This window comes from Cyphellophora europaea, assembly GCF_000365145.1.
Source record: "Cyphellophora europaea CBS 101466 unplaced genomic scaffold supercont1.8, whole genome shotgun sequence".
Classification (NCBI taxonomy): Eukaryota; Fungi; Ascomycota; class Eurotiomycetes; order Chaetothyriales; family Cyphellophoraceae; genus Cyphellophora; species Cyphellophora europaea.
This window is the reverse complement of record NW_008481814.1, coordinates 173,431-188,914: the sequence shown is the minus strand read 5'-3', so window position 1 is coordinate 188,914 and position 15,484 is coordinate 173,431. Positions and strand designations below refer to the sequence as shown.

Sequence of the window (15,484 nt, the reverse complement as noted above, 5' to 3'; positions counted from 1 at the left end):
AACATCCCGTTCTGACTCACGCCAGGATTCCAAGGTCAACAGCCAACAACGATTGTAGCATAAAAGCGCCGTGTCCCCTCCGCTCTGCCCTACCATACAACGTCAGCTACAAGCCTGACCCTCGCTGCTTCAAGCACATGCTTACCAACACCCACTCCGTTCTCCATACACAACGCTCATCACCCCTCCCTCCTTCCACACCTCCCTCCTCGCTCAAAGCCCACTCACTACCTAAACGCCACAAACCCCCCACCCCCCTTTCCCAAGCGCCACGCACAACGGCTTCGGATCCGCGCTGACATCGCGACACTCGCACTTGCGATCACACTCGGCGTCGGTGCGCCCGCCATCGCCAATGTCCGGGCTACCGTCCCAGTCGCAGCGGTACTTGTAGGGGTTGGCGGTGCAGCGGCGCGAGAGCGGGATGTCGTCGTATTTGAGGCCGAGGCTGGAGGTGGAGCGGCAGATTAGGGCGTAGCGGTGGGGGGTGAAGGGTTGTCGGGGTTGGAGCAGGGAGAGGAGAGGTGTGTTGTCGTCTTCGTCGGCGGGTGCTGGTTGAGAGGGGGTGGGGAGGGGAGTGGTGGCGTCGGTGCTGTGGAGGGGTTGGGCGTTTGAGGCGATGGAGTCGAGGTCGTGGTCGGGAGGGAGTGAGTACATCGTGTCAGCGGCTTGAAGAGAAGCAGACATTGTCTCAGGAACCGTTGAGGAAGCAAGAGGGCTTGGGGCGGACTCGCACGTCAAGTTGGATGTCACATCGCTCCCCACAGTCGTGTCATTGTGTTGTGTTGGTAAAGCAAAGGCTGAGGTCGCAATTGCTCCAAGAGCCAGAAGCTTTGTGAGGGCGGTCGAGATGTGCATAGTTGCTTTTTCGAAGTTCGAAAGACCAGGGCCTTTAGTGGAGTGTGTAGATCCTCTTCAATACAAGCTCAGGGATAGAGAGGTGTATTGTGTTGATGACACTTGTGTCTGCAAGGACTGCTGCTGAAGTCAGCGTGCAAGGGACTTAGCAAGAGATACGAAAGTATGTGGAAGTGGTTTTAAATCGAACCAGCGAAGCAGTTCATGATCAGCCTTGTTGGCAAGAAGTGACATGTCCAACGCCTACGCCGTCACTCCTCACATGTTGCCGCTTACGGATGGGCACGATAGGTGACATGTGTGGCTATGCTCGGCTTTGTGTGGGGGGGTGATACTGTGAAGGCGTTGGTTGCCTCTTTCAGGCGGCCGAGGCAGCAGGACGACATGAGGCTGATTTGAGGGTCGCTGCAGCAAGCGTCGCGAACACCACGCAGCAAAATCGTTGGAATTGATCTGATCAAGCGTCTAGATTCTTTTATTTTTCGTTCATGAGCCAGGAGTAGGAGGCAGGTAAACAATGCTCGGTAGTCCAGCAGGTAAACAAGGTCCATGTCTGGTATACTGGTAGATGTTGGCTTTCAAATTCGAGAAGACGTAACCAAATTGTTATCGCAGAAACGATGCTCGTGATGAGAATGAATGTTTGCTGTAGCAGATCTCACTAGACTATTCTGGAATGCTTCCAGACTTCAGATATTACCTGCGCGTCTTGCATCGATTTCTGGTCCATACTATGACCTCTCAGATCTGGCAAGAAGTTGTACGAGTTCGTCCTTCCACAGATCTGCCAAGATGTAAGAACCATGGCCAATGGTCTTGTTACTGGCCGGGATGATGACAGCTTTGCCTAGTCCTTCAGCCATTTGATTCTGGACCGCTGGTCTCAAGATGTCAGGATCCGGCGGATTCATCAGATCGTCAGCAGTATTCACCGCCGTCAAAGGCGCCATGATCTTTCCGAGGTCAGCTTCAGGGTCGTAGGTATATGAAGCGTTGTATGCGTAGAGCTGATTGTTGACGTCGTAGTAATCTCGGTTATCCAGGAGGAGCTCAGACAGCTGGTCGACTTCCTCATCCATAGCGTCTCTAGTGGGGAACTCTCGCGCCAGATGCTGAGGTCCGGCAAACATGACTTGTAGTACGCTCATAGCGCCCTGGAGGGCCATCAACGGCTGGGTTTCATAGTCGCCCCCTTTCCATTCCGGGTCGCTCTGGATCAAGTCCATGAAGAATCTTCTCCAAAGTCGATTCTGGCCAGTGATCTGCACTGGCAGTGAAGCAATTGGCATCAAGGCGTCCATGAAATCTGGATGTTGCTCGCCCCACATCCAAGTGTGCATACCACCCATGGAGACACCCATGACTAGCCTCAGGTGGTACACCCCGAGATGCTCGGTGAGGAGTTGGTGGTCAACACGGACCATATCCGAGTACTGGTATTTCGGAAATCGGGCATGAAGACCTGTATTGCGAGGAGTGCTCGAGTTGCCATGCCCAATGCTATCTCGAAGGATAATGAAGTACTTATCTGCATCGAGAATTTGGCCGGGGTTGAAGAGAGCGCCGGCAAAATCATCGTTCAGGAATTGTTCACTTGAACCCGTGCTGCCATGCATAATGAAGACCGCATTGTTGCTCCCATCATCGTTGACTTGCAATTTGCCCAACGTCTTGTAGTGAAGCTCGAGTACGTCCAGGGTCTCTCCGGAGTCGAAGGCGAAATTTGGAATTGTAAAGTTGCCGGCAGTGGGAGTTGGCCATGCCTGTTCGGCTGGGCCTTGAGCCTTTGCCAGTGGAGAGAGCAGGTGGAGGCCCAGTACAAATAAGTGTCTTTTCATCTTGATCTCGTATAGTTCAGTCCAAAGATAAAGGTTTTCTCACGTTATGATGGTTGAGTTGGGCTATCGTCGAGTTGTGATTGAGGATCGATTTGCTCTGGTAGCTGCGTGAAAGATCAGCATAGGGAGCAAAGCAATTTTATACTATCCTTATACGTTGCGTTTGAGGCTCGTACACACGCTACGTAGAGGGGTCGCAAACTAAGCGTAAGAGCCTCCCCGCGTATACGTCGTCGCATGTAGTACTGTACTCAGCAAGCTGCTAGGCATTTGGAGAGGTACCTAAATAGCCCGTCCTATCAACGTTGGAGCTAGGCGTTCATTCTTGGCATGGTAACCTAGAAGAGTAAGGTGTACCCGCAGAATCTGCCTCTTGTGGTTTAGCTTCTAGTCTGGAATACTCTCCAGGCTCCCACAATGATGGAGAACCTGATATAGTCTATGTTACGGCCGTAGCTAATGCATCGAAAGCTGTATGAGTGCAGCTCAACGATCACTCTTTTCGTGAGTCTCGGTAGAAAGCCCTTCGCGTCTTTTACCTAGTTCAACACCGTCGCTGTGGCTGGCCAGGCTGCCTTGAAACCGCAAGTATCTCGTAGATTGCGGCCGTACAAGTAGTTTTCATTACGAACAAGAGGTACTTGGGTTATGCTCACGCTGTCTGAAGGGATTTGAGGGTGTACGGAGTGATGTCATGGTTTGGAAGGTCACCGCAAGCCCGTAGAGCATGACTGAGGCTGGTGGCATAATCTATGTCGCCCAACATTATGCCACTGTCTTACAAGAAAGCAGATCTGACCAGGATTGCGAGACAGAACGTAAATTTTTTGTCTATTTATCACTCGGTGGCTATGTACGCGCGTTCCGACAAGGTATTGCTGCCACTCGATGGTTCTCTTAAAACCAGGAGAGGTGTAAAAAAGGCCAGCTCCATCAATGCACTGATCAATGAGCGCCCGGGTCTAGCTATTTAGTCCGTAAACCCAGAGGAGTGATCTACTTGCGCATCGGATAGGTCTCGACCTCGGTACCGCTGACAGAAGACCTATTCAATCTACTGAACCGGACAGCGTCCTCTATAGAACCAAGGACAATCACGCCCAATTCAATGGGTGCGTCGTTGGAATGAAGACACTGTAAGTTGTGTGTGTAAACCTTTCGTCGCGTCACATTGATGATCCTAGTCCATAATGTGAACCATGCAGCCAGCTACAGGCGTCATGGTTTCGGACTATTAGTCCTCTGGCAATCATTGAGTCTGAGTCGCCGGAACGTGTTCGAAACAGCGAGGTAATGCTGCACATATGTCTTGGCATTCTCAAGGCTGCGAGTCAGCCTTGCAGACGGTCACTGTTTACTTCGCAAGATATTTGAACTTGAGAGTAACGGGATCTTGACACGACGATAAGTCGCGGTGTCTGCTCGCACTGGCCAGCATAGCTCTGATGCTTGCATATTGATCAAGCACGTAACAAGTCTCGGGCATTTACCACCATGGCAAATCAGCGCAACTCGGCGTCACCATCCCCGCCCCCGCAACCACCTGTCGCAGCTGCGCCGGGTCCACGAGCAGCGGCTCTCCAGAAGGTGTTTGCAGGGGCACTATCATCATCGCTGAAAGCAGACTCTTATGCGAACTTCTCGTCATGTTTTCCTACCCCAGCCAAATACTGCCCGACCGCCCTTGAAGGTGTATGGAAGCAGCTGAATACGCGATTGGAGGAAGAATGCATGCGCGACTTTGAAAAGATTCTAGAGGAGCGTTCGGTCGTGGAGGGCTTGAACCAATGGGACACACTGATTGACGATGCGCGACGGCGAAAGAACCGTGCCGTTGAGGGTGAGCAGCCCAGCAGACCGTACGCCCCCACCATTCACGCCGAACAGACTCTAGCTGACTTAAACAGACTACACACTCTTTCCGCAGACGAGCTCTATCGCGCACATACGACGCCCTTCCTACAGCAGACAGCCACCGAACTCGAGTCCAAGCTCCAGGCTACACAACAAAACAACGTACAAATGATGGAAAACATTGCTGCACAACGCGTCGAGATGGAGCAGCTGATTAGCGGCCTCGAATCTGTGGTCAGAGACATCGAGGGTAGTGTCGAGGCAATGAGTGGCGCCGAAGAGTCGAGCACGGAAGGGCTGAAGAAGGATGTTTGGGAGCTGGAACAAGAAGTGGCAGCAACGAGGTGAGCGAGGTTACACTCAGGGTGGCCGATACGCACACGATGATTACGACCCTTACGGAAGCTGCTGTTCAGCGTTGGTGTTGGTGGCGCATGTATTTGACAGAATCCGTCTGGGTTCGGAGCTCTGCATGGTCGTCCACATCGGGAATATAGACACAAGCTTGGATGACTGCATTGGGACGGGCAGATGCTGTCGAGGCCAATGGAATGTGCAACCGCGACGGGTGTATGTACTCTACATACACAAGGGTCTCGACTACTGATGTATGACGTGCATATACGTACAGCATGTAATTGCACCAAAAGCTTCTCGAAGCGAGGCATCAAAATGAAGCCGCACTGGCAGCAGCCAATCAATGCCATGCCCGGGGTCTGCCAAGGATGGTCTCGGGCTGCCTTCTTGTTTACAGTAGATTGCTGACTGTCCAGCTGCACTGCACCACTGCTTGACCATCGCCATCTCGGAGCACACGACAGCTGTCATCAATAGCCTCAGAGACTATTCGAAGACCACCATGGAGAAGTATGTCAATTTGTCAGTCCATAGCCTCCCATCGGCGACACGCAGCATTGTCCAAGCTCATGCACGCTCCAGCTGCATGCTGCACCACGTACATTAGGCCAAGGCCAATCACAACAACCTTTCTCAACCGCTGCTGTGTCCAAGAGATCCCTGCGAACACCTTCAACGGTATCTCCGTTGCACAGCGACTATTGTTTACCCCAGTGCTCGCACGCGACGCGCTGGTCTGGTCGGAGTATCGGAAACCAAGCCGGATGACTGCTGAGTCGCCGCAATAAGGTTGGCTCATCGTGCTGGCGTGTATCTGCCCGAAATTGCTTCCTCCACCGCACACACAAACCGCCCAAATCCGCCATACACACACCTTGAGATTACATGGAAAACATGTCCCGGCCTCTCGCTTGCTTTCTCGCGTCCCAATTTGCCGCCAACCGCGCCACGGATGTTGTTCCCTGTCCCAGTACCCTGGACCCCGGTGAATCGCTATGCCTCGCCTCGTTCTGGGCACTCTCCATCCCTGCAAACCGTGTCCGCAACGCGCCATGGACCCGGATACACTTGATCTGCTAACTCTGATGCCGCCTTGTGAGGTCTGGCTAACCGAGAGACGCGTCAAGGCGCGACTGAGCAAAAACCTACGCCGTCTGCTCATCTCAAGTCTGCCTCGTCAGCTTCTCTTCCAACTGCACAGTCCCTCGTTGTTTGCGCTGTCACTTGCTTCTTCCTGCAGGTGATATCGCTGGCTGCAGCAGAATACTGCCTGCTGCATCCAGCTGCACCAACAAATTTCCATCCGTCCCCCACAGTTCCTCCCAATATCGCGTCCTGATTGGCTTGCGACACCAACGTCTCACTCCAAGTCTCCATCTGCCCCATCGACCCCATCGCCATCTACGATCCATCAGACTAGAGGAAGGCTTGCAGAAGTTTTCAATAACAAAGGGAAAGCCCCGCGTGCTGCAGAGTTGAGCGAACCCAACGTCACCCTCACAACAAACGCGACTGCCACTCTGCCTTCGTCTCTCGAGCAACGATCTCATAATCCGCCTGCGTTGCCGTTTGTCTATATGCCATCCTCGACTCCGGCGCCCAACATTCACGGTTACTCATCGCAGCGGTTTGACTAGACGGTCCCATGGAGCAATCCCTCCGGCTCTGGACGATAGGCGGCTTCTCGATAGCCTTTAGCATCGGCAGCATCATTCTCAATGTTCTTCTTGGATGCAGCATTTCCGACGTCGTTGATCTCAGTGCCCTTCGCACCCTCTTATTTGTTTCTGTCGGTCTCAATGTAGTCGCGTTGTGCGGTCTAATCTACTTCAATGCCGTTCCCATCCGCCAACTCAGGGCCGCCTCCCTCGGTCTCTCGCGTACTTCTTGGTGGATTTTTGTGTACGGCACCGCAGTTGCGGCCAGTGCTTTAATCTTGACCGGCGTGGTCCTAGTGTGGTCTACTCTGAAGCAGGAGGACCTTCCCAGAAACACCATTCATGAGAGGCCCATCATCTTGATTGCCATCTGGTTCGCCGCATGGGGTGTGACTCTTGCCCTTCAGATCGTCTTCTACGTCCTTCTGGGAATGTGGACGAAGAAGGCTTTGAGGACGCAGTCGCTGGGACGGCTGGATCTGGACTTCGGTATCCGGCCCATGACTATGGACGAGGCGCGGCCAGGGTCACAGATGACACACAAGACGTTCTCATCACAAGACAATACCTTGCACTCGCCTCCAAGGACACCTACCTCACATGTTCCGAGCACCAGACGGTCGTCTTCTACCAGGATCGGGACGGGCTCATCCAAGATCAAGCTTGTAAAGGGATCGGCAAAATCCTCCCTGGATCTACCCGCATGGCCAGCCGGAGAGGCAGTTTCGATTGACAGCGCATTCGATGCGTGGGATACATCTTCGGTGCATCGAGAGATGCGAGCAGCCGTTCAGTCATCGCCGACGTACCGGCATGGCTTAGAGACTATTCCCGGCAGCAGATCCGAGTCTCCGGCAAATGCTCTTGATGGGCCATTCCTCCCCAGCTCTCCTCATGCAGCTTCGTCAGAAACTGCAGAGGCCATTGGTTGGAATCCATCATCGCCCTTCCGCCAGTATCCTTCATCGCCGCCGTCGAGTCCTCCCAACTTCTCTCGTCCTACCTCTCGGCCAACGTCATCCCATAAGACCAAAGCGCTGGCCCCGGCGTTCGAAGTAGGCATGTATGACGCCAAAAGGAACTCAACCCACGGTCTAATTCATCCGTTGTTCCGGCCCAACAGCCCTGAACCGCCCCCAGTTGCCACAGCGGGCACTATGGTCACAGCATCACCTATAGCGGGCGAGCCTATTACACCAAAGACCTTATCCAGGCTACGGAGCAGGTCAGAGTCTAACGGTCACTGGAGAGCTATGCCCAGTGTGGATCAGGCGGATAGGCCCAGCACATCGGGCTCAATAACGAGCAGTGTGCCAGGCAGTCCCGGACCGTCAATAATCGAAGATGAGGAAGAACCACCTATGCTTCCCGCCTTTATCATGACAGCTGGGCAGCGATCAAGTCTAGTGGGTTATGGTAAAAGGAAAAGTCGACCCAAGTCGCAGCTCTCGGCGGGTAGCCGATTGAGTCAGCTCTTGATGTAGCATCGGTTTTGTTTTGTTTTTTCTCGCAGCGGCTTCTGGTACCGTCTGCTTCATGTTATGGACTTTATGTATTGTTGACGAGCAGTGATTTTAGCGTGGAGTTGAGGGGGAAAAGCCGCGCCCGAATGCCACGGAAGCAGCAGGCAAATTGGATTTCTTAGGCTAGATAATCATATTGTTTGGTCCTCCGCAACTTGCAATCGACGAGCTTGAATCTTGAATCTTGAAGCCCGCGAGAAGTCCTTGGAATAGAGATGATTGGGCTTTTACCGCGAGTGGCAAAGTCCGGCCCGGATCGATGGGGCTAAGGCCCAAAGTCGCCTAGTCGCCAGTAAGAAAACGGTCGAGCGCTTTTGGGCTCTGCTGCCGCCCAGAAATGCCACAGTCGAGTGCTCACGCCTTCAAGCCCCGTCCATCCTTTCAACCCAATTGCATTCACTGCTCCCTTCATCTGCATCCCAGCCGCAATGGCAGAATCGTATCCAAGCCGCCAGGCGGTGTACGGGTACAATAGGTCTGACCAGCCCCATAGCTATTTGGACCGCGCAGTGAATACTGCCCCTGCCACCGCGATGCAATACCTCACATCGTCGCCTACTCCTCCTTCTCAACTTCTTTTATCTCAGCTATCGCATCCTACACAGTCGCTTCTACGCCTCCTATCGTCTTGTTCTGTTCAATTTGACACTCAGCTGGCTGAGTTACCATCTTCCAAGCAAGCTCTGCAAGCATTCCGCAAACCCCGACCAACCCGCTTGATCACAAAGCATTCGACTTCCGCTGGTAGGAATCGACTGCGCAACCGCCCTCGACACTCTAAACTATCCAGGCCTTTCCAGTACATACTCAAGTAAGCTTCCCATCCCTGCCGACACCTTCTTGCCAGCGCTGTGGGCTTGCTGGCGACTATTTTCGCGCCAAGCCTTCAGGCCGTGATGAATGCTTCTCGTCAGCACAATCATTCTGGACCAACTTCAATCATCTCAAAGAGCATCATACTGACCGTTTCACAGCATAATGGCTAAGCGTAACGTTCGCAAGCCCACCGAAGCCTTCCATATGACTACCCGCAAGCGCTCCAGAGCCGGCAACGAAACTTCTCAGGCCTCAACTGCTTCTGAATCGGCCAGCGATTACCAAATCTCAACTGGTAAGTCTAGAGATTTGACAACATCATAGCTAGTGAGTCACCCTACTAACTAACAATCTCTGCGCAGCTCCTTCGTCACTGTCTTCAGCCGCTCTGCAAGAGTCAAATTCTCAGAGCAACAGTGAGCCCATTCAACCAGAGCCGTCTGCGAAGCAGCAGACCAGCTCGCTTTTGTCTTCAAAGGTGCTTCCAGGCTCGTCTTTGACCGTATTGAAGGCTGTCCCACCACCAAATGCATCTACAAAGCGTCGAACTCGCTCTTCAGCCATTCCAGCTTCAGAGGACAACTTCTTGCAACGTCTCGAGAACGTCGAGCAAGCTAAAGTGGACAGTAACACACAAGGTATCTCTTCAGAGAAGCCATCACTGAGAGAACAGACTCCAGAAGCTCCGCAAGACGATGTGCAGGACCGCCCAGCCAAGAAAAGATGCACTCGATCGTCCACCGTCCCAGCTCTGCAGCAGTCTGATTCTACGAATACAGCTTCTACTAACCAGCTTGAAAAGACTTCTACGAAGCCATCAGAGTCTTCCCAAGAGCCTCGTATCTCAGAACCGTTCGACACCAGTTCTGCTGAGCCGTTCGAAAGGCAATTGAATCCTGCTATGCAAAACAATCCCGCCAGCGATGTGCCAGAGTCGACCTCAGAAGGCTTACCTCAGGCTTCCAACTTGGCTTCATCCAAGTCTACGATTGAAGAGCTGGCTGATACTGTGCCTGTCGAGACAACTGCAAGAAGGATGACTCGCGCTGCCAAGCTAGCCATGCAGGATCCTTCCATCAGCAAGCAGCCAGCTTGGGCTCCTAAGAAAAGATGTCTCCTCCCCACTGTTACCGATGATCCGAACCGACTTCTCAAGAAGCAGAAGACCAGCCCTTCAGAAGCCGAAACACAGGATAGCGATCAGAAGTCCGAAACGCTTCTCGAACCCATGTCGCCCGACGGTCCTTGGCGAATCAATAAGCTCAGAGGTTATGCCGATCGTCGGTATTGGCCAAATCTCTACAGGCCAAATCCTAGGACTGGAAAAGTGAGCGGCAACATGAAGCCGGCCATTTACTACGCAGCCGATGGTGAGACCAGATGGAACAGAAGAGATGAAGATGCTCGCGAGCGAGAGCGAGGGCGTGAACGCGAACGAGAACGTGAACGCGATCGTTCGAACAACTCTGGTCGAGGCCGCGGCCGAGGCCGAGGAAGAGGACGTGGAGGTCGAGGTCGAGGTGGTGGCCCCGGTCGTGGTGCTCCTGGCAGGCGTCCTGGTGACGATTCTCCAGAACCTCCACGCCATCGAAACCTCACTCCTGACCAAGAGGACAGCGTCAAGAAGCTAAAGGCTCGACAAGCCGAACTCAAACGCTTCTTTCACATTGTTGGCTCTCAGCAAGCCGAGATCCTCGATCAGATGGCCATGCGTGATCTACAGAAGCTCATGAAAAAGCCAAAGGCTCACAAATCCGTGCCTGAATTCGATGCTTTGACCGAAGAGCTTCGAGCCAAGATGGACGCCACAGAGCAACAGATCCGCGACGACTACAAAATCAAAGCCCAATACGAAAAGGACATATTTGAGAAGAGAAAAGAGGTTCAGGAGATGCAATTCCAGCAGCTCTACAGAAACCTTCGAACTGAGCACTTGCAAGGCGCACAAGGCGACATTGCATTGCTGAAGAAAGCCTACGCCAATTCCGCGGATGATACGCGTACCGAGTCCGGTTCCGAGCTCGACTTCTTTCCACGCTATCATGAGATGCCGGAAGCCAATGTTCGTGTTCGTGGCTACAGTTCCCTCATTGACGATGAAAAGCCATTCCGAGAGGGTCTTGAGTCGTATGATGTGCAAGATGTCATCGATGAGGAGATCACAGGTCCCATGCGGCGCGCGCTTGATGAGGAGAACCGTAAGCAGCGTGAAGAAATTGAGGCGAAGTTTGTCAACGACCACAAAGGCTTGAAAGAGCTTTCCGATGAATGCATCAAGCAGCTCGAAGAGATCCAAGGCTACCTCATTCCCCGGCCACTCGAGGCCAAGGAATTCAGTGCATATGCTCTCTCCGCACTTGCCGACGTCGCCGACTACGTTGCACAGCAGCATCCTCACAAAATGTATCAGTACATGCCACTGGCTCCGGGAGATACTTTCCCTCGACAGGCTCTGGAATTCGGTCCTTTGCCAGGTCCTGGTCGTCGTTTGGCTCCTGCACTTGGTCAACCACCCCCACCTCCACCGGTTCCACCTCAACCTGTATCAACTCCCCCGCGGCTGTCCCGGCGCAGAAGGAGGTCTCCTCCAGCAGCTTCACCTCTACGTCCGCAGTTGAACCTTCAGACGTCTGTCAATGGAGCAAATCACTCGTCGCAACCGTCATCGTTACCAACAACGCCTGCGTCAATTCTGCCAGCCCCTATTGTGTCTTCTGGTCCAGGCCAGCCCATTGCGCCTGCACCTCCACGTGCAGCAGCCACTGCGGCTCCAGCACAGCCAGCCACATTCCGTCACTCGTCGTATTCCATTCCACCTTTGGGGCCTCACACGGCACCGAGCCCGTCACCACGCTCCGCTGGTCCAACCGCTCAATACATCTTCCAGCCACCACAGCAGGCACAACCCCAACCCGCTGCTTCTAGCGGCTGGGGTCCGCCCGGCCCTCGCCCTCCTGCATCTGCAGGCTCGCCCGGTCCCGGCACAACGACGAGCTTCCCTGTGCATGGCCCCTATTCTACTGGTCCATCGCCGACCACCTTCAGCGGCTTTGCTGGCACTCAGCCCAGCACCCCTGCCGGCGGTGTGGCGCTCGGTAGCCACCATCAAGGCAAGATCCCGGTGCAGTTCATCAACAACACACCAGCTAGTACCAAGGAGAAGGCAGCGAGGAAGGCGGAGAGGAGAAGAATGGAGGAGGAGGAGAGAGATAGACGTGGTCGCGAGAGGGAGCGCGATGATAGAGATAGGCAGGGCAGCGGCCAGAGTGAGGTCGGCGGGCAGAGGGTGTTGTTGCCAAAGCCATGATGGCCTCGAGAGGGATTTTGAAGATGAAGTTGCGGAAGAGACGAAAGGACTATTGTTAACAGTATAGAGTTGCGTGCAGTAGTGCGCGTCCGAGGTGCTGGCTGCCTTGTATAGAGTGAGTGGTTCAATAAAAAGTACATTCAAGTATACCTCAGTCCCAGCTTCGAGACGACTTGAATCGTAGATCAGTCGCCGCCAACTTTGCTCTGGTATCTCTCTGGCTTTCACCTGGTTTGTAGGTAGCTTCACTCACATCTGTGGTCGTCAATTGGGTGATGCTTGAAGCATATCATCGGTGTCCGCCAAGCCCGCAGCCTCGTGATGTGCATGTGCAGCCTCGTCTACCCCAGACTCCTTCGCCGCTCCAAGTGCATGTGCTCTTCCTGTCCCTTAAGCACCATGACGGCCGCAACTCTAGACGCCCTAGACGCCGACGATTACGACCCAATAACACATCTCAACGTCATTTTCTCGCACCCAAGCACCCTCGCCTCCGTCTCCCACACCCAGACCCTTCTTACTACCTACCAAGATGACCTCGACGATGAGATCGACCTCTTGGAGGAAGAGCAAGCCCGCTCCCACGCGGATTGCCTCGCGCGCATGCAGTCCTCCAAGTCCGAGCTGGCTGAGCTCTTCACGCGCATCGAATCCGTGCGCGAGCGCGCCCTACAGACGGAGAAGAACATAACGGCCATGACGGCGGACATCAAGGCGCTGGACAACACCAAGAAGAACCTGACGCTGTCAATGACGGCGCTCAAGCGCCTGCAAATGCTCACGACGGCGTACGAGCAGCTGCGCTCGCTGGTCAAGACGCGCCAGTACCGCGAGTGCGCGCAGCTGCTGCAGGCCGTCATGCAGCTGATGCAGCACTTCAAGTCGTACCGCTCTATCGACCAGATCGCCTCGCTGTCGAGGAATGTGGCGGACTTGCAGCGCGAGGTGCTGGAGCAGGTGTGTGAGGATTTCGAGCTGACGTTCAGCAAGCATGAGGTGCCGCAGAAGAGAGGGATGCTGCATGAGGCGTGCTTGGTCGTGGATGCATTGGGGGATGCGGCGCGCTCGAGGCTCGTGACCTGGTATACCAACACGGAGTTGCGGCAGTATCGGCAGATCTTCAAGGGCGAGCAAGAGGCTGGCAGCTTGGATAACATTGACAGAAGGTACAAGTGGTTCAAGAAGACGCTGAAGGGGTACGACGAGGAACATGCTGCTATTTTCCCGGCGCATTGGCATGTGGGTGAGCACCTAGCCAATGTGTTTGCCGAGGGCACGAGGGAGGACTATAAAGGCATCCTAGGTCGGTCGACGAGGGCCGGTCAGACATTGGACGTCAGGCTGCTGCTGAGCTGTTTGCAGCAGACTCTGGAGTTCGAGCAGGGACTGGAGCGGAGATTCAGCGGCGGAAGCCGGGCAAGCATCGACACGACAGTCAGCGAGCGGGAAGCGCAGGTCTTCGGGCAGCCCATTTCAACCGCCTTTGAGCCGTACCTCAGCCTATGGGTTGACGCGCAGGATAAAGATCTTGCCGCGCTCGTTCCACAATACAGATCACGCCCACCCAAACCTCCCGACGAAGAGTTCAGCAGCCAGACGGTCATCAGCTCGGCCTCTGAGCTGTTCAACTTCTACCGTCTCTCGCTCGCGCAATGCGCCAAACTCTCCACGGGACAGGCGCTGCTGGATCTGTCCCGCGTCTTTGGCAAATATCTCGACATGTACGCGCAACAGGTCCTGCTGGCCTACTTGACGGAGAAACCCAGCACCGGCACGCCATCTCGCCGGCCCAGTCTGGAAGATACCATCTTGGTGCTCAACACGGCCGACTACTGTTACAGCACGACGACGTCGCTCTCCGAAAAGATCGCATCGCGCATCGACGAAGCGCTCAGGCCCTCTGTGGACCTAACGCCACAAGCCGACGCCTTCATGGGCCTGGCCTCCGCCTCGATCCGCTCCCTCATCACCCACCTCTCCAGCGCACTCAGCCCCCACTTCAGCACCATGCGCTCCACGCCGTACTCGCGCATCGAAACCGCCTCCGACACCTCCCCCTTCATGCCCGCCCTCACACACACCCTCACGACAACCGCCCACCAAATCCTCGACTACCTCCAGCCCCTAAAACCGCACTACACGCGCGCCTTCACCGACGCGCTTCCTAGCTCTATCGCCGACATCTACCTCTCCTCCCTCCCCTCCTGCCGGCCCATCTCCGAAGGCGGCGCCGAACAAATGCTCCTCGACCTCCACGCCCTCCGCACCACTTTGAGTCCTTTACTCTCCGACCCCCCACCCCCCTCGTACGCCAAACGCCTCAGCACCGCCTTCTCCCGCATCGAACCCCTCCTCAAAACCCTGCAGGTCCGCCCTTCGCCGCCCGAAGCCCTCGTGCAGGCCTACCTCGTCCACATCGCCGACCTGAGCGAAGCCAATTTCCGCAAGGTCCTGGAATTGAAGGGGATAGGGGGCGGCGGCGGCACGGTTGGGGCACGTCGGAGTCATCAGGAGACGGTGCAGCTCGTCGAGCTCTTCAACATGCATAAACTGAGTCCGCGCTACAAGGACGCGCTCGTGGAGCGCAGCGCGCTGCTCACGCCGCTGAACTTGAATGCTTCTGCTACGGCTTCCTTTGGTGGTGGTGGTGGTATTGGTGGTGGTAGCACTGGCGCGGCAGCGAACGTGGGAAACGCCGCGCTCGGCAACCTCACGGCCCTGGGCAGCAGCGCGGCGCAGAGCCTCAGTGGTGCGCATTTACCGGGGAGTGTTAATATGAAGATGAACATGAATTTTGACGCGTCTGGCCTGGCGAGTGGGTTGATGGATCGCTTTGGTGGTGGTGGTGGTGGCGGTGGCGGTGGAAGTGGTGGTGGTCTGTCGCCGGGCTTGGGAGGCACGCCGGGCGCGGCGAGCCCGTCGGCGCATGGTTATGGCGGGGGAGGCACGAATGGGAATGCAGGTGCAGGTGCAGGTGGCGGTGGCGTTGGAGGTGTGAATCCAATGGAGGCGGCGGGCCTAGGCGTTGGTGTGAATATCAATCATATGGCTCAAGGACAGGTCCCGGGAGCGGCGGCACAGGGCCAAGGAGGAGAAGGCAAGTTGAACGAGAATCTCAAGAATATCGGCAAGTTCTTCAAGCGCGATTTGGGCGCGTTGGGCTTGCCGGGTGGGTTGGGGGGGTTGGGGGGCAGGTTTGGAAGTGTGAGTCCCGCACCGCCGGCGGCGGGGGAGGAGGGGAGGCGGTGAGCGGGGGTTAGGGGAGTTAGAGGG

The 15,484-nt window shown here is 55.1% G+C and overlaps 6 protein-coding genes across 6 annotated transcripts; 4 read left to right on the top strand and 2 right to left on the bottom strand.

The window, feature by feature from the left end:
• Nucleotides 1-231: 231 nt before the first annotated feature.
• On the bottom strand, nucleotides 232-657 carry HMPREF1541_07865 (uncharacterized protein; the record flags this gene model as incomplete). The annotated part of the gene is made up of 1 exon (XM_008722188.1): nucleotides 232-657. One exon carries the CDS (start codon nucleotides 655-657, stop codon nucleotides 232-234), a length of 426 nt encoding a protein of 141 aa, XP_008720410.1.
• Nucleotides 658-1,589: 932 nt separating this feature from the next.
• HMPREF1541_07864 (homoserine O-acetyltransferase) lies at nucleotides 1,590-2,696 on the bottom strand (the record flags this gene model as incomplete). Its single annotated transcript, XM_008722187.1, has 1 exon — nucleotides 1,590-2,696. One exon carries the CDS (start codon nucleotides 2,694-2,696, stop codon nucleotides 1,590-1,592), a length of 1,107 nt encoding a protein of 368 aa, XP_008720409.1.
• Nucleotides 2,697-4,190: 1,494 nt separating this feature from the next.
• Nucleotides 4,191-4,898, top strand: HMPREF1541_07863 (uncharacterized protein; the record flags this gene model as incomplete). The annotated part of the gene is made up of 2 exons (XM_008722186.1): nucleotides 4,191-4,555; nucleotides 4,604-4,898. The coding sequence occupies 2 exons, from the start codon at nucleotides 4,191-4,193 to the stop codon at nucleotides 4,896-4,898; spliced, it is 660 nt and encodes a 219-aa protein (XP_008720408.1).
• A 1,654-nt stretch (nucleotides 4,899-6,552) lies between these two features.
• On the top strand, nucleotides 6,553-8,049 carry HMPREF1541_07862 (uncharacterized protein; the record flags this gene model as incomplete). The annotated part of the gene is made up of 1 exon (XM_008722185.1): nucleotides 6,553-8,049. The coding sequence occupies one exon, from the start codon at nucleotides 6,553-6,555 to the stop codon at nucleotides 8,047-8,049; it is 1,497 nt and encodes a 498-aa protein (XP_008720407.1).
• Nucleotides 8,050-9,066: 1,017 nt separating this feature from the next.
• Nucleotides 9,067-12,211, top strand: HMPREF1541_07861 (uncharacterized protein; the record flags this gene model as incomplete). The annotated part of the gene is made up of 2 exons (XM_008722184.1): nucleotides 9,067-9,199; nucleotides 9,267-12,211. The coding sequence occupies 2 exons, from the start codon at nucleotides 9,067-9,069 to the stop codon at nucleotides 12,209-12,211; spliced, it is 3,078 nt and encodes a 1,025-aa protein (XP_008720406.1).
• A 399-nt stretch (nucleotides 12,212-12,610) lies between these two features.
• On the top strand, nucleotides 12,611-15,460 carry HMPREF1541_07860 (uncharacterized protein; the record flags this gene model as incomplete). The annotated part of the gene is made up of 1 exon (XM_008722183.1): nucleotides 12,611-15,460. The coding sequence occupies one exon, from the start codon at nucleotides 12,611-12,613 to the stop codon at nucleotides 15,458-15,460; it is 2,850 nt and encodes a 949-aa protein (XP_008720405.1).
• Nucleotides 15,461-15,484: the final 24 nt, after the last annotated feature.